The sequence below is a fragment of the Phascolarctos cinereus genome, unplaced genomic scaffold (assembly GCF_003287225.1).
Source record: "Phascolarctos cinereus isolate Bilbo 61053 unplaced genomic scaffold, phaCin_HiC Scaffold_4;HRSCAF=312, whole genome shotgun sequence".
Classification (NCBI taxonomy): Eukaryota; Metazoa; Chordata; class Mammalia; order Diprotodontia; family Phascolarctidae; genus Phascolarctos; species Phascolarctos cinereus.
In genome coordinates this window covers 698,091,659-698,118,354 of record NW_027555847.1, presented here as the reverse complement: position 1 = coordinate 698,118,354, position 26,696 = coordinate 698,091,659, and the positions used below count along the sequence as shown (strand labels likewise).

Sequence of the window (26,696 nt, the reverse complement as noted above, 5' to 3'; positions counted from 1 at the left end):
CTGGCAGGGCCATAAGACAGAATCTCAGAATCTTAAATGCAAATGTTATCTCATTTGATAATGAGCCTGGAAGTATGAGGCTATCATTATCTCCCTTTTACAAATGCGTAAGATGTGTAACTTGTCCAGGATCACACAGCCAGGAAGTGTCTGAGGGAAGATTTGAACTTAGGTCTAGGTGGCACAGCAGATAGAGCACCAGGCCTAAGCTCGGGAAGACCTGAGTTTAAATCTGACCTCAGACATTTACTAGCCGTGTGACCCTGGACAAGTCACTTAACCCTTATTTCCTCAGTTTCCTCATCTGTAAAATGAACTGCAGAAGAAAATGGCAAACCTCTCCAGTACCTTTGCCAAGAAAACCTCAAATTGGGACATGAAGAGTTGGACACAACTGAAAATGAATGATTAACAAGGAATAATGGCTAGACCCATGATTTCATTAACACGGGGAACTCCTAGGTATGGAAATTCCATCTCCCAGTGAAGGGTGACTCTTTTTCTGTTACTTGTAATCTTAGAGTTGCTCACAACCTTGAAAAGTGAAGCAACTTTCCCAGGGTCACACAGCCAGGATGTGTCAGAAGAAGAATTTTATTCTAGGCTCTGACTTTGAGGCTGGTTTTCTCTCCACAGTAATAATAACAATAACATTTAAATAGTGCTTTAAGATTTGCAAAGTGCTTCACAAATATTATCTCATTTCTATCCTCACAACAACCTTTAGAGATGAGTGCTATTATTATCATGCCCATTTTACAGATGAGGAAACTGAGGCAAACAGAGGCTACGAGACTCACCCAGGGACACACAGCTAGTAAGTGTCTGAGGATTTAAACTCGGCTCTTCCTGACTCCAGACCCAGCACCACCTAGTAACCTCTCACATGCACAAGTCAAATTATTATAATGAATATTTTTTAACTATATTACTAAATTCTGGTGATTTTCTTCATTTCTTCTCCATTAATTATATTATCCCTGCTCTCAATTTAGATTTTGGTCATTTGGTTTCCCTCTCTTCTTTTTAATTTGATTTGTTTGTGGTTCATCAATTTTGACTAGGATTTTCACAAATAGCTCATTTATTTATTAATTTAGTCATTAGTTTAGTTGGAATTGTGTTAATTTCTCCTTAATTCTGATAATTCCTTGTTCATGGTATTAGTGCATTAATTTGCTGACCTCTGATTTCTTTTGTTTGCAAATACAACTCAACATTCTTTTCCTTTTTTGTTAATGTAAGTATTCAGGGAGATAGATTTGCCTTTGAGGACCATTTTAGTTACATCCCACAAATTTAGCTCAATGGTCTAGCCCATTTTTTGGGATCCTGACTGTATTATGCATCGTATTAGCTCTCTCTCCTAGCTTGATGTCAACTACAGATTTTTTTATATCATTCCATCTATTCCTTTACCTAAGTAACTGATTGGGCAGCTAGGTGGCGCAGTGGGTAGAGCGCCAGCTCTGAATCAGGAAGCCCTGAGTTCAAATCTAGCCTCAGATACTTACTATGTGTGTGACCCTGGGCAAATCACTTAACCCTGGTTGCCTCAGTTTCCTCATCTGTAAAATGATCTGCAGAAGGGAATGACAAATTACTCCAGTTTCTTTGCCAAGAAAATAGACCAAACAACAAGTGGAGGATAAAAATGCAAAGTGAGATAGAGCTAAGCATGGATCCCTGGGGTGATTCACTGGAAACCTCCTTGGAAATTGACTCTGAACCATTAAGGATTACTCTTCAACCTCCAACTAGTCCTAAATCCTTTTGATTGTATCATTTACTCGTCTCACCTCTCCCCATATTCCATAAACCAGTCCACCTGTTCATCATGTCAGGCTCTCTCCAGCTATCACTGAATGAAGCCATCCCCATACCTTTTATGGCCCGGGCACTGTGCTAAGCACTAGGGATGCTAATGCTTACCTTCTAATACAGAGAGATGACACATATAGAGCAGTAGTGGCCTGGGAGGGGTGTGTTAGTTTTGGAAGCTACAATGATGGTGAGTGGAGCAACAGAAGAGTAGATGGGCATGCCCATTCTAGTGGCAATGGTAGAATTGATTTGTTCATGGGTCCAGAATTGGAAATTGGGCCTGGGAGAGGGTATATCCATGACAGCAGGGTATGGGTGGGCTACAGAGTGAAGGATAACTGAAGACAGCCTAAATACAATAGGCTATGTGATTTCTCCATGGCACAAGGGAGGAGTGTGAGAAGGTAGCCTAGCCATAAGAGGCATATCTTTAAAAAGTAACTCTGCCCTTTAAAGTTTTTTGAAATACTTTTTCACATAACAACCTTACGAGGTTGATGGGGCAAATATTGGTATCCCCATTTTCTAGGTAATGAAGAATTGAAGCTTGTCACAGAGCTAGTGGGACTTGAAAACTTGGGACTTGAACCCAGTACATTTGACTCTAAATCCTGTGCTTTTCTCTCTCCTGTAGGATAAGCTTTCACTCATGTCCTCTTGCCTTGTCGTTTTCCCCCTACAGTATCCCACCAACAGAACTTGCTGTTCTTCTGATCAAGATTGCAAAAAGGGGAGGACCGACTCACTGAGCAAGGGTACGTGTTATTTCTTGTTCCTGAGAGCCTGAGTCCAGTATGGTAAAGGAACTCTCATTTGAGACATATCAGTGACTCCCACTTAAGCCTCTGTCAGGGCCCAGAATCCTCAGTCATCTCCTTATTGCTCAGCTGTTTCAGTTGTGTCCAACTCTTCGTGATCCCATTTGGGATCTTCTTGGCAAACATACTAGCGTGGTTTGCCATTTCCTTTTCCAGCTCCTTTTACAGATGAGGAAACCTAGGCAAACAGGGTGAAATGACTTACCCAGGATGACACAGCTAGTAAGTGTCTGAGGCTGGATGTGAACTCAGTTCTTCCTGACTCCAGGCCCAGAGCTCTATCCAATGCACCACCCAGATCCCCATAAACTCAAATCCTACTCCAGTGCTACACATAGGAGACCCTGGGTTCTCAAAGGCTATGCCAGTGGAACACAATGTCTATAAAAAGAATGGAAGCTCCTTGAGGGCAGAAACAGTTTCCTCTTTATCTTTGTATCCTCAGCACTTAGATCAATGTATGACACCTAGAAGCCTGAAGGAATGTTCTATTTTTCCAATAGAATGTAAGCTCCAGGAGGGCAGACTATTTCCTTTTTGCTTTTGTATCAGCAGAACCTTGCCCAGAGCCTAGTACAGAGTTAGATGCTTAATAAATGCTGTTGAATGGAATCAAAATAAAAAATACCTTAAAATATGTAACAATTTGATTTTTATATTAAATTTTTTTAATGGCTCTTTGGCTATTAACATCAAGAGAGACATAAATCAGGCAGTTGAGCCCTTGCCAAAAGCAACCATGATGATGAGTATCGAGCACAAAATCCAAAGGGAAGAGAGATTCCTACACTTAACAGAGTGCCTGGCACATAGCAAGTGCTCAATAAAGACTAGGGGACTGACTCTCTGACCAAAGCTTTGTACACAGTAAGCACTTAATAAATGTTTGTTAATTGCTACAATGTCTCCACTGAGCCTTACAACAGTCCTGTAAGTTGGGTACTATAGATCTCAGCAGCCACATTTTAATGATGAAGACACCAAGGCTCAGAGAGGTTAGATTTATAAACCTAATAAGCATCAGAGCTAGGATTTGAACCCAGGTTTCTACTGATTTCAAGTCAAGCTCCCTTACCACCATGCCACTCTATTCTTTCCAGCAATGACTTTTACAATGTTATCATTCCTATAGGGGTTCAAACAGGAAGGTGTATAAAATATAACTTGACCAGTGACCATCCAAAGACCCATGACCTCCCAGATATCTGCAAGGACCAAAAGACCTGTGAAATCTCTGCTTGGTGTCCTATAGAGCCAAAAAAAGAGACTCCTCGGTAAGTAAGAAGCTGAATGGACTCATTCCTGTCTTAGTATAGACATTGTGGGGAGGGAACCTGCAGCCTCAAGGTCACATGAGGCTCTTCAGGCCCTCCAGTGTACCCCTTTGACTGAAAAGGGTCACATGTGGCCTTGAGGCCCCACTTGAGGACCTAGAGGGCCACACGTGGCCTCAAGGCCAAAGGTTCCCCACCTGTATGAAGGAATTTTTTATGCTTTTTTTTGTTAATTTTTTAACTTTTATTTTCAGTTCCAAATTCTCTCCCTCTTTCTACCACCTGTCCTATCCATTAAAGAGGCAAGAAATAGGATACCATTATACGTGTTAAGCCATATAAAACATATTTCCACATTAGCCACATGCATTGATGAATTGAATCTCTCTTTGAACAATGACAATAGAACTTAGAGATCTCTTAGATTTTTGCAGAACCTGGTCAAGTTAAAGCAATAGGTCTGGGACACTCAGCTAGGCAAAGGAAGCTATTAGTACCTCCCTCACCTCCCTAAATAACTTATTTTATATGTATATTTCGTGTGAGAAGAAATATGTGGTTCCCCACCCTCTCTCATCCCTAACACATACTCTTTAGTTGATGCAGTCAAAGAAATCCCAGACTCTAATCATAAGGTGATAATAAAGTACTAACAGAGCCATAAAATGGGTCTATGCCCTGATCCCCTTGTGAAGTGCAACCAACTTTTTGATTGTAAGCTCCTTGGGGGCAGGGACTATCTTTTGCCTCTTTTTGTATCATTAGTGCTTAGCACCAATGTTTATTAATTCATTGATTGGCTCAGGAAGCAAAGAATACTTACGAATTGTTGCTGTTCAATCATTTTTGGTCATGTCCGACTCTTCCTGACTCCATCTGGGGTTTCCTTTTTTTTTTAATTTAATTTTTAAAAATAATATTTTATTTTTTCCCTAGTTATGTGTAAAAACAATTTTTAACATTTGTTTTTTTAAAGTTTTGAGTTCCAAATTCTTTCCTCCCTTTTCTCCCCTTCTCCTTCCTTGAGATAGTAAGCAATCTGATACAGGTTATACATGTGCAATCATGTAAAACATATTTACATGTTAGTCATTTTACAAAAGAAAACTTGAACCAAAAGAAGAAATGAACAAAGGAAAGAAAGTTAAAAATACTTTGCTCCGGGGGCAGCTAGGTGGTGCAGTGAATAGAGCACTGGCCCTGGAGTCAGGAGGACCTGCATTCAAATTTGACCTCAGACACTTGACACTTACTAGCTGCATGACCCTGAGCAAGTCATTTAACCCCATTGCTTAGCTGGAAAAAAAAAAAGAACAAACAAACAAAAATAGTATGCTTCAATCTGTATTCAGACCTCATCAGTTCTTTCTCTAGAGGCAGGTAGCATTTTTCATCATGGATCTTTTGGGATTGTCTTAAATCATTGTATTACTGAGAATAGCTAAATTATTCACAGTTGATCATTGTAAAAAATTGCTGTTACTGTGTAGAATGTTCTCCTGGATCTGCTCACTTCACTCTGCATCAGTTCATGTAAGTCTTTTCAGGTTTTTCTGAAATGATCCTGCTTGTCATTTCTCATAGCACTTCTTATAGCAATAATATTCCATTATAATTACATACCACATCTTGTTCAATCATTCCCCAATTGATGGACATGCCCTCAATTTCCAATTCTCAGCCACCACAAAAAGAGGTGCTATAAGGTTGGGGTTTTTTTGTAGAAATATGTTCTTTTCCTTTTAAAAAGGAATTTCTTTAGGATACAGACCTAGTAATGGTATTGCTGAGTCAAAGGATTTGCACAGTTTTATAGTCCTTTGAGCATAGTTCCAAATTGCTCTCCAAAATGGTTGGATCAGTTCACAACTCCACCAACAGTGCATTAGTGTCTCAATTTTCTCACTTCCCTTCCAATATTTATCATTTTCCTTTTCTGTCATATTAGCCAATCTGATAGGTGTGAAGTGATACATCAGAGTTGGTTTAATTTGCATTTCTCTAATAAATAGTGATTTAGAGCATTTTTATATGACTATAGCTATCTTTGATTTGTCTAAAAATGCCCTGTTCATATCATTTGACCATTTGTCAATTGGGGAGTGACTTGTATTCTTATAAATGTGACTCAGTTCTCAATACAGTTGAGAAATTAGGCCTTTATCAGAGACGTCTGTGGTTTTCTTGGCAAAGACACAGAAATGGTTTGCCATTTCCTTCTCCAGCTCTCATACAAATGAGGAAACTGAAGCAAACAGGGTGAAGTAACTTGCCCAGGGTCACACAGCTAGTAAGTATCTGAGGCCGGATTTGAACTCAGGAAGATGAGTCTTCTTGATTCTGGGCCCAAAATTTCCACTACTTTCCAGTCAAGCTAGCCTACCAGATGTTCCCTAACTTCAGCACAAATTTGTGGAATAGGACTGAATATTTTTTATATGTGTCCTGCCTCCCAGGGCAGCTAGGTGGCACAGTGGATATAGCAACAGCCCTGAGTCAGGAAGACCTGAGTTCAAATCCAGCCTCAGGCACTTACTAGCTGTGTGACTCTGGGCAAGTCACTTAACCCTGTTTGCCTCAGTTTCTTCATCTGTAAAATGAGCTGGAGAAGAAAATGGCCAACCACTCCAGTATCTTTGCCAAGAATATCCCAAATGGGGTCACAAAGAGTCAGACAAAATGGAACAACAGCCATCTGCCCCTTTACTCAGTTGTGAGGTCTTTAAGAGCCAGGGACTGTGTCTTATTTAATGGATGTATTCCTACCTCCACATTCCTGAGCTAGCTTGGGTTTCTCCACATAGTAGGATCCCATATTTATTTTTGTGGAAATTGTCATAGTTTTTCCATAGCTGATGCTGGACAATGATCGCCACAACACATCCTGTCCTTTCTTTTCTCAGTCCAGCACTCCTGGCCAGTGCTGAAAACTTCACCGTCCTCATAAAGAACAGCATTCACTTCCCAGGCCACAATTATAGCACGTAAGTAGTTTTTCATTCATTCATTTCCTAGGCTACAGCTACTGTTTTATATAAATTCTTTTCCATTCATTCATTCACTTCCTGGACCCCAACTACAATAGATAAATATACCCAATTCCTGGCTCCACCCTAAAGACGAAGTGGGTGCAACTTTTCAACAGAGATGACTTTGTCACTTGTTTTTTGCTTTTGCAGAAGAAATATCCTGCCAGGAATTGACTTTTCCTGTAGGTTTCACAAGACCTTAAAGCCTGACTGTCCCATTTTCCAGCTAGGAGATGTCTTACAGGAAACAGGGGACAATTTTTCATCTGTGGCTGTCCACGTAAGTAGGGCCATTTTACTATGAAGAGTATCTTCCCAGACATCCTCATGTGAATTTGGTTCAGAGTTTAGAGGGGAATGGATAGGCAGTAGCAACCACCATACAAGATGGGAATATCTGAAAGGGACCAGATTACTGAGATACCATGCCCAGGAGGTACCTCTGCTAATCCTTCTAGATAAATGTAAGCAGTATGGGTATTCCACAGCCCTTTGGCAAAGGCCTAGTTGCCCTTATAATTAAGAGCTTGGACTGGCCATTCCCCACTAGTATGGAACACACTTCTTCCTCACCTGTACTTCGAAGAATCCCTAACTTCTTCAAGATGTAACTGAAGCACCGCCTTTGATATGAAGTCTAATCCCCACCACACTGCTAGTGCCCATTATCACTGCCATATAGAGATTTATAATTTATTCTGTGTATGCTTATGTAGCCCTTACCACAAGCCTCCAAGGACTACTGAGATAATCCCCTGGGAGAAGGAATTAATGGTCACCCATGTTCTGCCTTGCTACCCCCATTCATACCCATTGTCCTTTATTTCTCACCCCTTCTATCTCTTGCTCCAGAACTATAGTCAACACCCCTCACCTCACCGCCTGCCACTGCCTCTAGAAAAAAGTACATCAATGGATGGCTTTATGGTCCCACTTACCATCTTTGCGACTTCCCAGACAATAACACTGCTTTCCAGGCCACCACGCCTCTTCATACGTTGTCTCCCCATTAGAATGTAAGCTCCTCAAGGGCAGAGTTCATCTCGCTTTTGCATATACAAATACAAACATACAAATAGTGCTTAGCACAGTGTTAGGCACACAGAAAGTGTTTAATAAATTATTTTTATTTATTCATTCATTCATGTATACTTAACTAGTAGTATTAGTATAATAATATAGCATATGATAATACTAAATGAACAAAGCTGACAAATGTTAGAGGAGTCCACAGGGAAAAATAAGGACTCTTTTGTCAAGGTTGTCAAGTAATGTTTCATGGAAGAAGAGGGATTTCAACTGAGTCAGGAAAGATAGGATTCAGACTGCTAGGATAAAATATAAACTCCTGTTTGGTTTTTAAAGGCCTTCACAATCAGGCCCAATTTTATCTTTTCAGTCTCATTAAACATCATTTTCTTTTCATTCTAAGATCCAGCCGAACTGGTCTTCTCTCTGTTCTTCACACACAACACTCCATCACCCATCACCATAGCTGGCCCCTATGCCTGGGATGCACTTATTCCTCATCTCTACCTCCTTACCTTCTCTTCTAAGATGACTTTCCATCTACTTTGGATCAAATGATTCTCTCTATCTGTCTGTATGTCTGTCTCTCTCTTTATGTCTCTCTCCATCTCTGTCTCTGTTTCTGTCTTTCTCTCTATACATATATCCATCTATATATATCTGTATCTATATCACTTTCCAAACTTTAAAGGGGTACCTAAATGTTAGCCATTAAGCCATTATTTAACTTGTTTGTATGTCCCTATTTATGTAAACTCAATAAGATAAAAGCTCCTAGAAAGCAGTACTATTTTTGCTCTTTATTTCTATTCCCAACACTTAGCACAGGGCCCGCTTATTAGCAGGTGCTTAATAAATGCTTATTAATTACTGGTAAATTCCTTCTTCCTTCAAGAGGCAGCTCAAGAACCACCTTCTACATCAACACTTTCCTTTTCCCCTCTAGCTGCTAGTGCTCTCCCTCCCTATCCCCCTTGGAATGATTTTGTAATTGTTCGTATATACTTATTCTGTATTATTCTGCATGTTACTTATTAACCTTCCCAATGGAATGTAAGCTCCTTGAGGGCAGGGCTCATTTCATTCTTTGTGTTAGTATCATTAGTCCTTGGCCCAAAGATGGAACATAGTAGGTGCTTAATAACTGTTTGTTGATTGATTGGAAAGGCCTCCCAGTTGAAGACATTGTCTGAGCAAAGTCCTGATGCTGGGAAAGTATAGATGGGTGGCTAAAGCAAAAGATTCACCTGCAAGGGCAGTTAGGTAGCTGTGGAGTCAGGAGGACCTGAGTTCAAATCCAGCCTCAGACACATAGCATTCACTAGCTGTGTGACTCTGGGCAAGTCATTTAGCCCCAATTGTCTCACCAAAAGAAAAAAAAAGGATTTGCCTTCATTGTGGCGCAGTCCTTCATGTAAGTCTCTGTTTCCCTTTTCCAGGGTGGAATTGTGGGCATTGAGATCTACTGGGACTGTGACTAGATGCCTGGTTCCATTCCTGTGGCCCCAAATATAGTTTCCGTCGCCTGGACAATAAGATGAGCACGAAGTCTTTGCTCCAGAGAATAGCTGGCTAGCTTCAGTTTTATCAAAATCCTTCAGGTACATTAAACAGATGCATCACGAGCCAGGAGCCAGCTCAGCCCTTCAAATAATGTTTAAGAGATTTACCCTTTAGGGCAGGAATTGCCTCAGTTCCATGGTATTGTATCTAACTTTTTTCCAGACTAAGCTGATGCATTGAGAGTAGGGGGTGGTGGAGGGACTGAAATATATTAGCAAAATACCTAACTGCTGGTGTAGCAGGCACGGAGCATGTTCAATGGGGGTGCCCAGCAGGACCCCTGCTCACCTCCAGCTGGAGCATACCTCATGGAGTGCTGAACTGATGGCTTGGCCACTTTCTGAGAAATGCGCTCAGCTCTGAAGACCAGGCACTTTGGAAAAACCCAGCTGACTTCGAATGGTCCTTTGGGTCTCCCTTACCCCCAACTACGAGTGCAGTCGGAACTCTCCACCAGTTTAAGAATGTCTGCTCGCTAGGTGTCCCTATGTTCTTCTTTCTCCCTCTTTCTTTTTTCTCGGAGCCTTCTGGCTTGCCAAAAAGCACGGACCGGGAGGGAGTTGTTGAAACAGTGAGGAAGCAGGTAAAACGCTGACCCAGCAATCACACACACACACACACACACGTTGCAACACTCATTACAATGTTCCGATGAGTTGTAATGAGTTTTCTCGTGCTGTAATGCCTTGCTATTGGTCAGTCGTTTGAGTTCCGTCTGACTCTTCCTGACCCCAGTTGGGGTTTTCTTGGCAAAGATACTGGAATGCTTTGCCATTTCCTTCTCCAGCTCGTTTTACTGATGAGGAATCTGCCCAGGGTCACACAGCTAGGAAGAGTTTGAGGTCACGTTTGAACTCAAGATGAGTCTTCTTAACCAGCACTCTATCCACTCTGCCATCTAGTGGCGTCACATATAACAGTAATGTAGTTTAATATCTGTAATGGCTCTGTTGATAAGAGTCCAGGACTTGGAGTCTAGAAGATCTCATTTCAAGTAGAGCCTCAGACGCTTACCAGCTGTGTGACCCTGGACAAGTTGCTTAACCTCTTCATGCCTCAGTTTCCTCACCTGTAAAATGGGCATAATAATAGCACTTATAGGGTTGTTAGGAGAATCAAATAAGTTAATATATGTAAAGTCCTTTGCAAACTTTAAAGTACTGTATAACCACTAACTATAGTTCCAATGTTTTAAATATCAGCCTCCTAGAAGAGTATAACAATAATAATATAATTATGATATATAATTAGAACACATTATAATATATAATTATGGACATAATTATATTATATTACAAGTAACTTAATTTAAGTTTTTGTCAATGAAAATTCTAGACTCTTTTGTATTTTTAAGTATTTCTTGTGTAGTAAAGGAAATAAACTGCTGACCTGCACCTGATCTATCCTGTATATTAAGTACCTTCCAACTCCCTTTTGGGAAAAGGGAAGGGAATTAACATTTGTTTAATATAGAATGCCTACTAGGTGCCAGGTACTGTGCTAAGCACCTTTACCAATATCATCTAATTTGATCCTTTTCACAACCCTACAAGGTGGGTACTGTTATTATCCCCATTTTACAGATGAGGAAACTGAGGCCAACAGGGTCCCACAGCTATTAATTGAGGCTGCATTTGAACTCAGATCTTCTAGACTCCAGGCCTAGCACTCTATTCACTGCACCACCTAGCTGCCTTGTCCTTGGTCATAAGTCGCACCAAAGCTTTCTTTAAGTCATTTTCCTTGGGTCCACACTGAGGATGTAATAAAAGGCAGAGTTTGAGGTAAAGGAGCTTGGCTCTTTTCTGAACTCGATCTGTGATCATGGGTCCAGAGCTGAAAGGGACCGATAAGTTGCAGATGAGGACTCTTCTTCATAAGTTCAAATCCAGCCTCAGACACTTACTAGCTGTGTGACCCTGGGCAAGTCACCTAACTCCAGCTCCCTTAGGCCCAGCAGCATCTTCGAACTTTGTTCCCCCAGACCAACCAGGAGAGTGCTGGTAAATATTTTTAGAAAGCACGCTCAACACATTTTAAGTTTAGTTTATATTATTAAAATTTTCTCCATCGCTTTCTCAAGTCTAGCTAATTGATGAAACAGTAACTTCAAGCCATCATTTGCAGCATTTGCTAATGTCTGAGGTATAAACGCTCACTCTGAAAATTTAATAACGCTGGCTCTGAGCACACCCTTGGAACCAATCTTCTCTGCCTCATTTGTCTGTGGATGACTGGCGAGAAGAGCAGATGGCTTGATGAGAGACTTCAAGAAGTGATTATGAGCCCAGAAATACGCCGAAGGACTCTAGTTCAGATCCTTTGAATGGTAGAAGTGGGACCTCATGTCAGGGTCCCACAGCACTGAACAAAAGCCTGCATGCCTGGGTCCAGAAGAGGTGTTGGGCCAAGGGGTGCTCACTCTCTCCCTCTTCCATTAAAGACCCCTCTCAGCTCTGGGCTCATGCAGAAAAGCTGTTTCAGTCACAGGGGTGCCTGGTACCCAAAGGGAGGGATCTAGCTCTTTTTAAAAAAATTCTCTGGCTCTTTATACTCCCACACTTAGATGTGGCTCATATATAGGGTAGTCCCCAAAAGGAATAGAAAGATACTCAGTATACAAAGTATATCATGTTCATCTTCTCTAAGAAGTACTACAGTAGCTCCAGGGAACACTTATTATAGCACAACTAGCATAGACTGAGGAACATGGGACTTGACCTCTCAAACTTGCAAGGTCCATCTCAGATCACTGGTAAGTCACCCATGCTCAGGAAAAGAATGAAAAAGGAAGAGAGGTAACCAGAAGCCTGGCTCAAGGTTGCCTAGGGGAGCCCTCACTTTAGCAGCCAGGTGTGAGCAAGTGGCCATTTCTGCTGGGGTGAGGGGGGGTATCCATCCCCCACACCTCATGGGAAGTCTGAAAGAGAGAGACAGAGAGACAGAGAGAGAGAGAGACAGACAGACAGAGGACACAGAGACAGAGACAGAGAGACAGAGACAGAGAGAGCTACCTGCCACACATGTTTCAAAGACAGGAAGGCACAGAGAAAAAAGAAGAAAAAGACAGAGATACAGAGAGAGGAAAGCTATTTCTCCTCCTGAAGTGATGAAGCACCACTCCCTCAGAGGTATCATTGAGATTGCAGTGGTGGAGACCAAAGAAACACTCAAGGTTTGCTCTGTCATCATGAAACTCCAAGTATTTCAGAGCTGAGTAAGTCCCCAGAAAGTACTTTTTTCCCATTGAAGTAGGTTAGGGCTTGATATTGGGACTTTTCCAGAGTTGTGAGGTTGTCATTATTCAGTTGTTTCAGTTGTGTCCTCAACTCTTTGTGACCCCATTTGGGATTTTCTTGGCAAAGATACTAGAGTGGTTTACCATTTCCTCCTGCAAACATTCAGCATTTCCTATGTTGTTCTGAGGTCATGCCCTATATCAGAATGGTAGGCTGGAAGCCAAGAGACCTGATTAGAACATAAGCTCCTTGAGAGCAGGAATTATTTCATTCATTGTGTTTTTATCCCCAATGTCCAGCAAAGTGTCTGCCTCATGGTAGGCATTCAATAAATGCTTACTGACTGACTGATTATGTTTGGGGTCCCCAGTTCCTAAGTCAGTGCCCGGTACATAATAGGTGCTTCACGAACACATTTTGGTTGATTGAGTTCTTGATTACGAGTCCTATTTCTGCTACTAACTCATTGGGTGGTCTTGAAAAAGACCCTTCCTCTTTTGGCATCTTCAGTCTCCTCATCTGTAAAATGGACACATCTTTTGAGGAGACAATGTAGTATGATGGAAAAAGCAATAGATGTGTAGTCTGAGTACTTGAGTTTGAAACTAGCTTAGTCCCTTGACAACTGTGTGGTCTTGGCAAAATCATTTGACTTCTGTGCTCACTGTCCTCATGGGTATTGGACCAATGTTACCTAACTGCTCCCAGTGCAGTGATCTCTCTGGTACTGGCCAGCTCTAGGATTCTATTTCCTCCCTTCTGTCCTCATAAACCACCCCGTACTTAAAAGCCTCACCCAGTAGTGGACACTCAGAAGACATTCAACAATTACTTGAAGGTGTGCAGGGCCTGTTATTTACCTAAAGGCTATTCGGGTATAGACACCCGACAGAAAGGTGTCTTTACTTGGTGTAAATGGAGTTCCATTAAGAGAGGAATCCAATTCAATTCAACAAACATTTAATTGCCACTCTGGGATACAAAAGAGGCAAAAAACAGTCCCTACCCTCAAGAAGCTTACAAGCAAGCAATATATACAAGCAAATTATATATAGGTTGGTCAGGAAGTGGCAGCAGATAGAGTGCTGGGCTTGGAATCAGGAAGACTCATCTTCCAGAGTTCAAACTCAGCCTCAGATACGTCCTCCCTGTGTGACCCTATGCAAGTCACTTTGCCTTGTTTGCCTCAGTTTCCTCATCTGTAAAATGAGCTGGAGAAGGAAAGGGCAAACCATGCCAGTGTCTCTGCCAAGAAAACCCCAAATGGGGTCACAAAGAGTCAGACATAATCAAAGAACTGAACAAGTATGATACACACACAATGTCCCAAAAGTCTTAGCACAGTTTTAAGTTTGAATAACTTAAATAAACAAACAAATTGCTAAATGATTATTCAAATGTGAACATGTTCTTGCAGTACCCATTGTAATTATCAAGTGACTCCTTTCTGGACCCGATGCTAAGTTCGTTTCTTTCTGTTTTACCTTCAAAATGGGTTTTGACCTTCAATAGCTTCAAACTGCCCTCAGACTTTTGGAGGACCTTGCATATATCAAAGTAGCCAGGGCATATTCTTAATCATCTTCTCCCCACGTGTTTAATATAATAACATCTAATATTTATAATAAAACAATAACATTTAAACCTTACTTCAATTTAACGCATTTATTAAATAGCTATGCTCAAGTTCTGGGAAATAAAAGAATGAAAGTAACAGCGGCCCAGTCGCTAGAGGGCTAAACTAGGAGTCAGAAAGACCTGAGTTCAAATCCAGCCTCAGACACTTACTATATATGACACTGGGCAAATCACTTTACTTCTGTGTACCTCAGCTTCTCCTCTGTAAAATGGGGACAATAATAGCACCTACCCCCCAAGATTGTAACTGGCAAGTCCTTTCACCTCTGTCCGCCTCAGTTTTCTCCTCAGTAAAATGGGGATAACTGGGGGCAACTAGGTGGTGCAGTGGATAGAGCACTGGCCCTGGAGTCAGGAGGACCTGAGTTCAAATCTGGCCTCAGACACTTGACACTTACTAGTTATGTGACCCTGGGCAAGTGACTTAACCCCAATTGCCTCGCAAAAAGTTAAATTAAATTAAAAATAAAAATAAAATGTGGATAACTATAATGCCTACTTCCCACAGTTGTTGTGAGGATCAAACGAGATAATAATGGGAAAGCTCTTTGGAGACCTCAAAGTGATAGAGAAATGTGAGCTTTTCTACTTGTAATCTCTTCTGATCATCACCAACAGCCCTATGAGTTGGGTGCTGTTATTATACCCTACTACACAGATGAGAAAACTGAGGTTCAGAGCAGCTGTGACTTGCGCATGGATACAACAGCTAGTAAGGTTAAGAGGTATGATTTGAACCTAGATCCCTACCGGCTCCAAATCAAGCACTCTTCCTACTGCATTAGTTCTTTTTTTTTTTTAATTTTTTTTTTTAGGCAATTGGGTTAAGTGACTTGCCTAGGGTCACACAGCTAGTAAGTGTCAAGTGTTTGGCCTGAGGCTGGTTTTGAGCTCAGGTCCTCCTGACATCAGGGCCGTGCTCTAGCCACTGTGCCACCTAGCTGCCCCTTACATCAGTTCTAAAAGAAGAAATGCACAAAGGGGACAAAGATTGGGGGTGAGGAGAGTAGGGTTGACCTTCTGTGACATGCGATTCAAGCTTTATTAATCATCCATTTCAAAAGACTACAACTCTCAGGTTTTGGCAAAGACAGCTGAGGAAGATCATTTGTACATTTGCAGAGCCTTATACGTAGTAAACATTTAATAAATGCTTGAGAACCTCCTGATTTCTTCTGTTTCTGTGTCCCTGCTCCATATGCTGGGACCTATGCAACCTCCAATTATTGGTATGCAAGGACGAGCTCTCTTAGTGTTCTGAGACTTTAATGATAACCTAGAAGGCAACGCCATTATATCCCAAGGAGTAATAGGACTGCTGGAGTTTGATTTTAAATGTCGCTATTCTCTGGTTGTACTCATGAAGGTTTTAATGACCTTCTAGAGCTAGTGATTTGTTCATTTTAATGCCAAATTAGAAAGCAGCTACTTGCTGTGTAATTGATGAAGTGTTGATCTTGGATTAGTAGAGGCGGGAACATGGGGACACTTCCCACCCTACCCTACCCTAACTTAGCCCTGAGAACAGTTCTTGCATTTGGATTGGAGTCTTGGGCCCAAGAAACAAAGCCACACTAGAAAATGGACCAGCAGGCATTACCTCTCATTTCTTCTTGAAGGCGGGGCCTCCCAGAGTGCAAAATGACTTGAACATTTTAGAACAAAAGAACTGGGCACAGTTTTATTAAACACTTTGGTGATTGGCTTACTAAGGGAGTGGGTCAGTGCGTGGTCCAATCCCAACTCAACATTGTTCATCAGTACAAGGACTTACATGACCCTAGAGACTGGCCCCAAGTGCATGCAAGCACCACTTACTCTTTCTTCGGACCCCTCTCCTTTATTTTAGCAGCATGGAGTGGAGGAATGGACAGAGCGATGGACCTACAGTCAGGAAGCCAAGTCAAAAAGCATTTAAGTACTTAGTATACACCAGGCACCATTCTGAGTACTGGGGAAGAGACAACTCTTCCCTTAAAGACCTTATATTCTAATAGATGAAGGCCATACTTAAAAGGGATGTGGGGGAGGTATCTGCATTGGGGGATGTAGTGCAGTAGTCCAGAAGAAGAAGCATGGCTCCCTCAAAATGGGGATTCTGGGAGGAACTCACCAATGAAAGAAGGGGTCCCATAAGGATGGAGGAAGAAGGCAACTAAAGTATAGGCTCAAATCCTGCCTTAGACACTTACTAGCTATGTGACCCTGGGCAAGGCACTTAACCACTTAATGCCTCAGTTTCCTCATCTCCAAAATGAAGGAGGCTCTAAGATCCCTTCAAGCTCCAAATTTTTCAGTCAGATCCAGTTTTCTATACTATGCCCATAAGGTCTTAATTCCTTTGCCAACCTGGGTGTGATCCTACCCCATCACCCAGATCCATTGAGATGCAAGGTCCTAGTCTTACCCCAACACAAGGAAGGACTTTTATTTATTTTTCTTCCCTTAACAGCATCCCCCAGAGACTTCTAACTGTGGATTCATTCCCTCTTATAGATATGCCAAATACTATATGGAAGAGGGTAGAGAAAAACGGACTCTCATCAAAGCTTACGGGATCCGATTTGACATTCAGGTTTTTGGCACAGTAAGTATTGCTGGCTCTCTCCCCACACACACACACACCCATCCCCTTATACTCTCTGCTTGGGCATAGAACCACTCAGAGCTTTTCTGACTCAGTAATTGCAAGCTAGCTCTCATGCAATTAGATTGGGAAAGAAACAACCTTATGCTTTATAATCAATAATTACAGAAAAGATACAAGGGAACTACCATATGGATGATCATTTATTTATGCATTTCTTTGTTTATTCGTGTCTTTATTTGTCTATTCATTTTTGTGTGTCTACTAATTTATTCATTTGTTTGTTTGTTTGAGACTGGTTCATCTTATCTTTCCTAGAATGGAAGCTTTAACCTGCTCCATTTTCCCTAGCGAGGCTGGTTTGCCCCCTCCTTAATGCCCCCACCTTAAAATGGTGACTTAACCATTTTAGCATCAGACTTAGAGTGGACACTCCATCGGCTTTGGCCCTTTGGAAGCACAGAGTTCCCCAAACTCAACTGATCCCCCAGCCTCAGTCTCCCCAGCACCAAGGACTACAGGCACGTGCTACGATGCCTAATTAACATCTAAATTACTGAAAATTTTGCTGGTGGTTGTTAAGTTTGCCGGCATGTTATAATTACTGAATAATAATAATGATGATGTTAACAACGTTCACTCAAGGTTGTATGGCATAGTAGCTAAAGAGTCCTCAGAATCAGGGAGACCTGGTTTCAAGTCCTACCACTGACACAGCCTGGCTAATGCCCCCAGGCTACTCTGTAAGCAGAGTTGCAGATAAGTAGAATGGAATTCCCTCATCCAGAATCAGTCTATTTAATTCATTCACATAGTGATTATATGGTCTACAAAGTATTAACAACAACCCTGAAAGGCAGAAATCGCAATATTATTTTTCCCATTTTAGAGGGAAGGAAATTGAGGCTCATGCCTGATGCCCAAAGCAACAACCCATTATACCTGTGCACAGGCACCAGGATGACAGACATATGGGGAGGAATTTGTGCTATGCTTTCTCACTGGTACCAGCCAAGACAGCCCTGCAGATCTGTGTGGGGTAGCTGGTTCAGAAGTCTCACTTTCCAGAGGAAAAATGAAAAATGATTCAGCGCTAGCCTTTCCTTCCATGGGTTGGCTCCCGAAGGAACTTCTAAAATCAGAGCTTCATCCAGGCCCAGACAGATCCAAGCTGGATCGTGGGAACAAGGTACATGCAAATCAGATGCAAATCAGACCCCTTGAGACCAGCTAGTCACTCTCAGCCTGTCTGTTGACTTAGCCTTATTGTGACATTTCCCATGAGTGCCGTAATGGCTCTGTCAATTTCTGCCATTCAATAGGTGTCCCCATGACATGCCATCAAGGGAAATTGTGATGTTTGGGCCCAGGCTCTTCCATCCCGAATTTTAAATAACCTTTTCCAATTTATTTAAGGGAGGAAAGTTTGACATTTTCCAGCTGATTGTGTACATGGGCTCCACTATCTCCTACTTCGGTCTGGTAAGCAATTTTATTTTCTACATTTCTGAAAACTTTCTGGCTCAAGAGTTCTAATCTTTTTTTTTTATCCTTTTTTCCCCCTTAGGCCACAGTGTTGATTGACTATCTTATTCAGATGTACACAAAGAACTGTTGTAGATCTTGGTTTTATCCCTGTTGTAAGGTCTGTGAGCCCTGTTCTGTCAATGAATACTACTACGACAAGAAATACGAAATCGTTGGCCAGCCTAAGTCGGTAAGTGCCACTGTCTTCCTCAACCTAACGCCAGAACACTGCTGTGATTTACAAAAAGTCAGCTGGTACCAGAGGCTCATAGGTCAAGACCTAGAAGTGGCTGCACTGGTCAACTAGTCCAGCCTGTTTATTTTACAGATGAGAAAACTGAAGGCCAAGAAAGTTAAGTAACTTGTCCAAGGTTCCAAAGCTGGTAAGCATCAGAGTGGGATTTTACCTCATAAAGGATGCAAGAGTCCTGGGCTGGATCCCCTATGTGCTACTGAACTTCTCTCTTCTTTACTCACAGACTACTCTCCTACCCTTGGCCTGAAGTCTTCTCAGGCTTTACCATTGTTTATAAGGTGGCTCTAGACAAAAATGGGAAGCAGAAGGATAAGGAAAACAAACTTGATAATTTGGCCAAGAAGGGAGCTCTCAGGGTAGGGAATCTGCCATGTTGGATTGAAGCAGCAAAACAGCAACTGAAGAATTCAGCCCTCCTCCTTTAGGCTTCATGTTATACATGTTGATGAGATCCCAGACCAAGTCTTCATTAAGCACCTACTATGTGCTAGGCAGTAGGCTAAGTGCTGGGGTTACAAACAGACTGTAACTTGGTTTGCCTTCCTTAGTCCTACTCTCTGAAGGCCAGTTCTATTACACTCTCCCAGCCCCAGGGTTCTCAGGTATCTTGAAAAGATTGAGGAGTCTCTGTTCTCTAAGGCTGGCTTAAGCCTTCACCAATTACGTTCTCCATGACTAGCCCCCTGATTCTGTTTCAACACTAAATATCAGGGGAATATTTACTTCAAAGTTATACAGAATATACAGACAAACATTTCCTACAACAGTTTGGGCCTTGATACCACCTGGGGAACAGAGGAGATTAGGCTCACAATTGTTCATCTGTTCAGGACCAAAATCCCACTGAGCTAGCATCCTAGATCCTTGTTTCTTAGGGCTTCACTGCTAGACTGGCTATAACACAAAGCCTGGATTCCTGGACTCCTGGATCCTGATGGATTAAACTCCCAGATTATTTGCTCTACCCAAAACTGAAAAGGACCACAAGAGGGAAAAAAAAAACTCAGGCCCATTTCTCGGGGTCATGTAGCCTACAGAAAATGTGAGGGAGGTGGCCCTCAGATCCTCTCCAATTACTGAATGGTCTTACCTGCTATGAGTGAAGAAGTCCTTCATCCTCAGATGTAAATGCAAATGCAGGAAAAACCTAAATGTGCTCAGTCAGGTTGTTTTAAAGACACAGACAGTTCTAGCTATAAGGCTACTGGAAAAAGGCTGCTCCCAACCCCAAGGCAGGCCATCACAGAATGTCTATGCATGCACCAGTTCTCCTGTCTTCCAGAAGCAGATCTCCCAGTATCACCACATTTTGGTGGTCTAGACATAGGCCAAACCCCCATTACACAAAGAAAAAGCAAAAATAGTACCTGCCCTCAAGTAGCTTAATTTCTAAATAGTGAGATCAACATATAAACAAATAAATACACACTAGATAAATACAGAGTAGAAGGAAAGTAGCCTTAATATTGGGGTATTATATAAAGTGTTACGTGATATCAAATCTTGAGGATTTAGGGTTTACAAAAACACCACAGGGTTGTTGTTTTTTTTTTTTTTGGTTAGGCAATGGGGTTAAGTGACTCACCCAGGGTCACACAGCTAGTAAGTTTTAAGTGTTTGTTGTGAGGCCAGATTTGAACTCAGGTCCTCCTGAATCCAGGGCTGGTACTCTATCCACTGTGCTACCTAGCTGCCCCTGGGTTTTTTTTTAATTCAAGAATATAGATATCTTTCCTTTATGGCATGGCTGAATGCAGTACTTCTTGTCTATTATATAGATTTTTAAAACATTAAATAAACTTTCAGCTTCATGAAAAAAAAAACTGTTCTCTAGAACTGAAATTGGGATGAAGTTATTAGATAGGATTTGGAAGAGAGAATTGGATACTTCTAAACATTTCATTTTGCTATATTACAGAATTCCCTTAAAGTGCTAATAATTGAGGAAATACAAATGATTTCAAAAGTTTATAGATGATACTTGGAGGTGTGATCAACTTAGGCTATAAGCAGTAAACATGCAGAAAGCCCTTCTAATGGGCAATGTCTGAGATTGGTAGTCAAGGTATCTGGGCTCCATTTCTGACTCATAGATGGACTTGGGTGTTGAAATAATGGACATAATTAAAGCTGCAGGTGAGTCTCAATATCCTGAGAGATGAAACAGGGATAATACTTGCCTTTGAATAACTAGGTGGTGCAGTGGATAAAATGCTGGGCCTAGAGTCAGGAAGACTCATCTTCCTGAGTTCAAATCTGGCCTCAGATACTTATTAGTTGGGTGACCCTGGGCAAGTCACTTCACCCTGTTTGCCTCAGTTTCCTCATCTGTAAAATGGAGCTGGAGAAGGAAAAGGCAAATCACTCCAGTGTCTTTGCCAAGAAAACCCCAAATGGTGTGGTGGAGAGTCAGACACAACTTAAAAAATGACTGAATGGAATACTTGCCCTTGGACAATGATTATGAAGTGACTTCTCATGGAAGGAAGATCCAGCACTCTCATTTTAAGAATTTATTAAGCACCTACTATGTTCCAGGCACTGTGCTAAGCACTGGAGGCCCTGTGAGGCTTGGAGAGGTGAAGTAACTTGCCTAAGGTCACAAGCTAATAGGTGGCACAGATGGGATTCATACTAAGAACCTCATGCCCTGGACATGGTGCTCTTTTCACTGTCAGTCTCAATCTGCTGAGTGTTCATAATTATTCATAGATCATTTTTTCTCAACCTTTTTTTATTCTAGACATTAAAGTATGTTTCCTTTGTGGATGAGCCGAACATTAGGATGGTAAATCAAGATTCGCTAAAGGAAAGTTTGCAAGATATAGAGGGTGATGGTGCATGGGGTTTGTTTTTCTGTTGCTTTTCCCTTTGCTGAGAATCGTTCACATAATTAACAGGAGTTTATTAAGTGCCTGCTATATGTAGGCACAAGTATATACAACATATATATATACACGTACAAAGAATGAAGCATTGTCTGATTGCACAGGCATAAGCCCCACGTCAACAAATAAGAATGAACAAAAGAGGGGAACTCAGTTGAGCAAAGCTGAACAATATATTGGGAAAGTCTGACATTGTATGAAGCGATCAGCACCACAGTCCTCCACCTCTGCAAAGAAGTGGGGTGAGCCTGTCATTTTTCTTCTGTAGCACCTAGCAAGGTGCTTTGAATTTAATAAATGATTGTCTAATCAAATGAAATTGATTTGTGTCTGTAAGGAGGCAGGTGAGGAATTCAGCTCCATTACCTCTTAAGGAAGTACAGATGCAGAGACCCATCTCCTAAGTCAGGGGTAGGGAACCTGCAGCCTCGAGACCACATGTGGCCTTCTATGTCCTCAAGTGCGGCCCTTTGACTGAATCAAAACTGGCCTCGAGGCCACAGGTGCCCCACTCCTGTAAGTAGTTGGATGGGGATATGTCATTTTGGATCAGTCTGGAACGTTGTCTTTTGCAGAGACCCCAAAAGGATTTCACAGACTTGGCCAAGCTATCCCCACCACCACACCCTGACCCCAGCCTCAGTCCTGCAGCCTCAGAAGAAATGCAGTGTCTTAAGGAAGAGCCAGGTTCTCCATCCCCAGCAAGGCCCGAGTGGTGCTTCTGTGGACAGTGCCACCCATCCCAACTCCCAGAAAGCAGCAAGTTCATAGAGGAGCTCTGCTGCCGCAGGAAGGAGGGTCCCTGCATCACCACCTCAGCCGTATTTGAGGAGCTGGTCCTCTCCAGGGCCACCCTGCACTTCAGCTTGCTCTACCAAGAGCCCTTGCTGGAGATGGATGCAGATGACTTGAATGACCGGCTCCGTCACTGTGCCTACAGGCGCTACATCGACTGGCACTTTGGCTCCGAGGACATGGCCGGCTTTGCTATCCTACCCAGCTGTTGCCAGTGGAAGATCCGGGAGCAATTTCCCAAGAAGGATGGAAAGTACACTGGCTTCAGGAGTTCTAAGAGATACAACTGGAAAGGCAAATCTTTTAGCCATCATTCTTTTAATGATTCATGTGTCTAAAGGTCTACATTAAGACTGGTCAACAAACTTTGAGACAAGGAAACATATTGTTTTCCTGCCTTGAAGCTCTGTATGTACCAGGATGCACAATATCCAATAGGAAAAATGATAGGTTGAGGGTTAGGAGACCCAGGTTCTAGTCCCTGCTCTGACAGTTCGGTAATTACTCATTTGGCTCTAAGCAAACCTCTTAGCCTCAGTATACCTGCTAGCTTATCAGTCTTGGCAGCCTTGTTTAGCCCCTTGTCTGCTTTGAATGCCATGGTAACTAGGTGGTTCAGTGAATTGAACTATGGACCTGAAGTGAGAAAGACCTAAGTTTAAATCTGCCCTTGTATATTTTTTCTAGCTGTGTGAATCTGAGCAAGTCACTTAACCTCTGTCTACCTCAGTTTACTTACCTGTAAAATGAGGATAATAATAACACCTACCTCCCAGGATTGTAGTGAGGATAAAATGAGATCATATCTGTAATGCTTTTTGCAAACCTTACTATGCTATATAAATGCTGGCTGTCCTCATTTTCTATCTCATTAAGACATTCCAACATATGAGGAACTAAACGAAAGCTGTGAATGAATGTTCGACTTCTTGGTGCATCTCAAAAAAGTACCGTACTTGACAGTTGATACCGGCCTGAGAAAGTAAAGCATGACCGAATTCAGGCGATGTGAAAATATAATGGCATCTCTTAATTCTTTTGTTGTTATTTGCTACCCCCAACCCTTAAACTGTAAAGAGAAGAGTCTCATTTACTCTAAACCAAGGCCATGAGAGCAAGACTCCACTTCTTTTGGGTGAATAAACCACTTACAAGGTCAACCATGTGGTCAGCCAGTGCCTTGTGGCCCATCCCTCCTGCCTTTTCATCTTCCTTCACCCCCCTCCATCAGGTATAATACTCAGAGATCCCTAAAATGTAGATTTTGAAGCAGAAGCAACAGTTACCACCTCATTTCTCTTTTTTTAAATATAAATTTATTTTTAGTTTTCAATATTTACTTCCAAAAGATTTTGAGTTCCAAATTTTCACCCCTTCTCACCCCTCCCCCCACCCCAAGATGGCATGCATTCTGAATATCCCTTCCCCTAGTCTGTCCTCTCTTCTATCTCTCCCCCCCTTCTCTTATCCCCTTCCCCTTCTATTTTCCTGTAGGGCAGGATAGACTTCTGCACCCCATTTCCTGTATTTCTTATTTCCCAGTAGCATGTGAAAACATTGTTTTTAAACATATGTTTTTAAAACTTTAGGTTTCAAATTTTCTCTCTTCCTCCCTCCACACCCACCCTCATTGAAAAGGCAAGCAACTCAATATAGGTTATACATGTGCAGTTATGCAAAACACTTCCATAGTAGACTTGTTGTGAAAAACTAACTCTATTTCCCTTAATCCTATCCTGCCTTCCCATTTATTCTATTCTTTCTTTTGACCCTGTCCCTCCTCAGAAATATTTGCTTCTGATTACCCCCTTTCCCAATCTGCCCCCTCCTCTCTATCATCACCCTGTTCTCTTGTTTCTTTTCTGGGTTTTTTTTGTGAGATAATTTACCCCATTCTACTGCTCCCTTTCTTCTTCTCCAAGTATAATCCTCTCTCATCCCTTAATTTTATTCTCCAGATATGACCCTTTAATCTTCAACTCACCCTGTGCCCCCTATCTATCTATCTATCTAGCTAGCTAGCTAGCTAGCTATCTATACATACATATATATAATTTTTTTCCTCCAACTACCCTAATACTGACAAAGGTCTCATGAGTTATAAATATCATCTTTCCATGCAGGAATCCTATCTCCTTTGCCCTCAGGAATATTATATTCCATGCCCCGCAGTCCCTTAATGTAGAAGCTGCTAAATCTTGTGTTATCCTGATTGTGTTTCCACAGTACTTGAATTGTTTCTTTCTGGCAGCTTGTAATATTTTCTCCTTGACCTGGGAACTCTGGAATTTGGCTACAATATTCCTAGGAGTTTTCCTTTGGGGATCTCTTTCAGGAGGAGATTGGTGGATTCTTTCAATTTCTATTTTGCCCTCTGGTTCTAAAATATCAGGGCAGTTTTCCTTGATAATTTCTTGAAAGATGATGTCTAGGCTCTTTTTTTGATCATGGCTTTCAGATAGTCCAATAATTTTTAAATTCTCTCTCCTGGATCTATTTTCCAGGTCAGTTGTTTTTCCAATGAGATATTTCACATTGTTTTCTATTTTTCATTCTTTTGGATTTGTTTTACAGTGTCTTGATTTCTCATAAAGTCACTAGCTTCCAATTGCTCTATTCTAATTTTTAAGGAAGTATTTTCTTCAGTAATCTTTTGGACTTCCTTTTCCATTTGGCCAATTTTGCTTTTTAGGGCATTCTTCTCCTCATTGGCTTTTTGGACCTCTTTTGCCATTTGGGTTAGGCTATTTTTTAAGGTGTTATTTTCTTCAGTATTTTTTGGGTCTCCTTTAGCAAGCTGTTGACTTGTTTTTCATGATTTTCTTGCATCACTCTCATTTCTCTTCCTAGTTTTTCCTCTATTTCCCTTACTTGCTTCTCAAAATCCCTTTTGAGCTCTTCCAAGGCCTGGGACTGATTCATATTTTTCTTGGAGGCTTTGGATGTAGGAGCTTTGACTTTGTTGTCTTCTTCTGGTTGTATATTTTGATCTTCTTTGTCACCAAAGTAAGATAATATAGTCTGACTCTTTTTGTGCTGCTTGCTCATGATCCTGGCCAATTACTTGAGTTTTAAACTCTTTGTTAAGGTAAGAGTCTGCTTCCAATGTGGAGAATGTACTGTCCCAAGCTTCGGGGGTTTGTACAGCTGTTTTCATAGGGACCTGTAAATTTTGAGTTCTTCCAAGGTGGTACGATAAGGGGTGAGGTGTTTACTTTTTTCCTGGCCTGTGACCACAAGTACTCCTTTCTGTCCTGTAACTGCGAGGAGGGTTTGTTCTTCACAGCCACTACAAGTTCCACCATGCCAGCTCTCCTCCTCACCGCAGGACCAACGCCCGGAACTGTGACCCAGATCCGAGCTGAGGTGTTTGCTTTTTTCCTGGCCTGTGACCACAAGTACTCCTTTCTGTCCTGTAACTGCGAGGAGGGTTTGTTCTTCAGAGCCACTACAAGTTCCACCATGCCAGCTCTCCTCCTCACCGCAGGACCGACTCCCGGAACTGTGACCCAGATCCGAGCACGGGCAAAACAAGAGATTCCTGCCTCAGCACTGGCAAAGAGATTCCTGCAATCCCTCTCTGATCAGCCACTGGATTCCCCTTCAGTCTATGGGCTGGAAGCTCAGAAGGCAGCTGCCCCCCCTAGGGCCACACTCTTGGGGAATGGAGCTTAGACCCTGTTTCCTCTCTCAGCACTGCATAAACAGAGTTTTCCCACTGACCTTCTAAGTTGTCTTTGGCATTCGTGGATTGAAGAGTCTGGAATCTGCCACTGCTGCCCACGATTCAGTCCTCTGAGGCCTGCTCCAGGTTTGCTGCGGCCTGCACGCCCATGCTGCGCTGCACTCTTCTCCCAGCCTTGTGAGATATACCTTTCTGATCAATCATCCAGGTTGTCTTGGGCTGAAAATTTGTTCCACTCTGTCTTATTGTGGGTTCTGCTCTTTAGAATTTGTTTAGAGCCATTTTTTATGAGTATTTGGAGGGGTTTGGGGGAGAGCTCAAGTAAGTCACTGCTTTCACTCCTCCATCTTCCCCACCTCATTTCTCCACCAGTCATTCCTTTAGAATCCCAGAGAACTGAGAAAACTGGTGATGCATCATTAATGTGTGCCATGGTATGACTTACTCTATATATCATGCAAAAGGTTGGAAGCTGGCTTTTGCTGTTGCTTCTCACAATGGATATATAGATCCTGGAACTTGCATGTCGTAGATGGCGAACGTA

General features: G+C 42.0%; 1 protein-coding gene across 1 annotated transcript in view; it reads left to right on the top strand.

Moving 5' to 3' along the window:
• LOC110196858 (P2X purinoceptor 7-like) overlaps nt 1-24,862 on the top strand; it is a 34,841-nt gene extending 9,979 nt beyond the window's left edge. The window contains 13 exon segments of the mRNA XM_078151836.1: nt 2,507-2,579; nt 3,775-3,916; nt 6,820-6,900; nt 7,096-7,225; nt 9,414-9,450; nt 9,453-9,527; nt 9,530-9,575; nt 16,911-17,001; nt 18,418-18,483; nt 18,569-18,718; nt 21,528-21,621; nt 22,064-22,076; nt 22,250-24,862. Coding sequence (XP_078007962.1) covers nt 2,507-2,579; nt 3,775-3,916; nt 6,820-6,900; nt 7,096-7,225; nt 9,414-9,450; nt 9,453-9,527; nt 9,530-9,575; nt 16,911-17,001; nt 18,418-18,483; nt 18,569-18,718; nt 21,528-21,621; nt 22,064-22,076; nt 22,250-22,805 — 1,554 coding nt within the window. The 3' untranslated portion in view covers nt 22,806-24,862.
• The last annotated feature ends 1,834 nt before the right edge of the window (nt 24,863-26,696 follow it).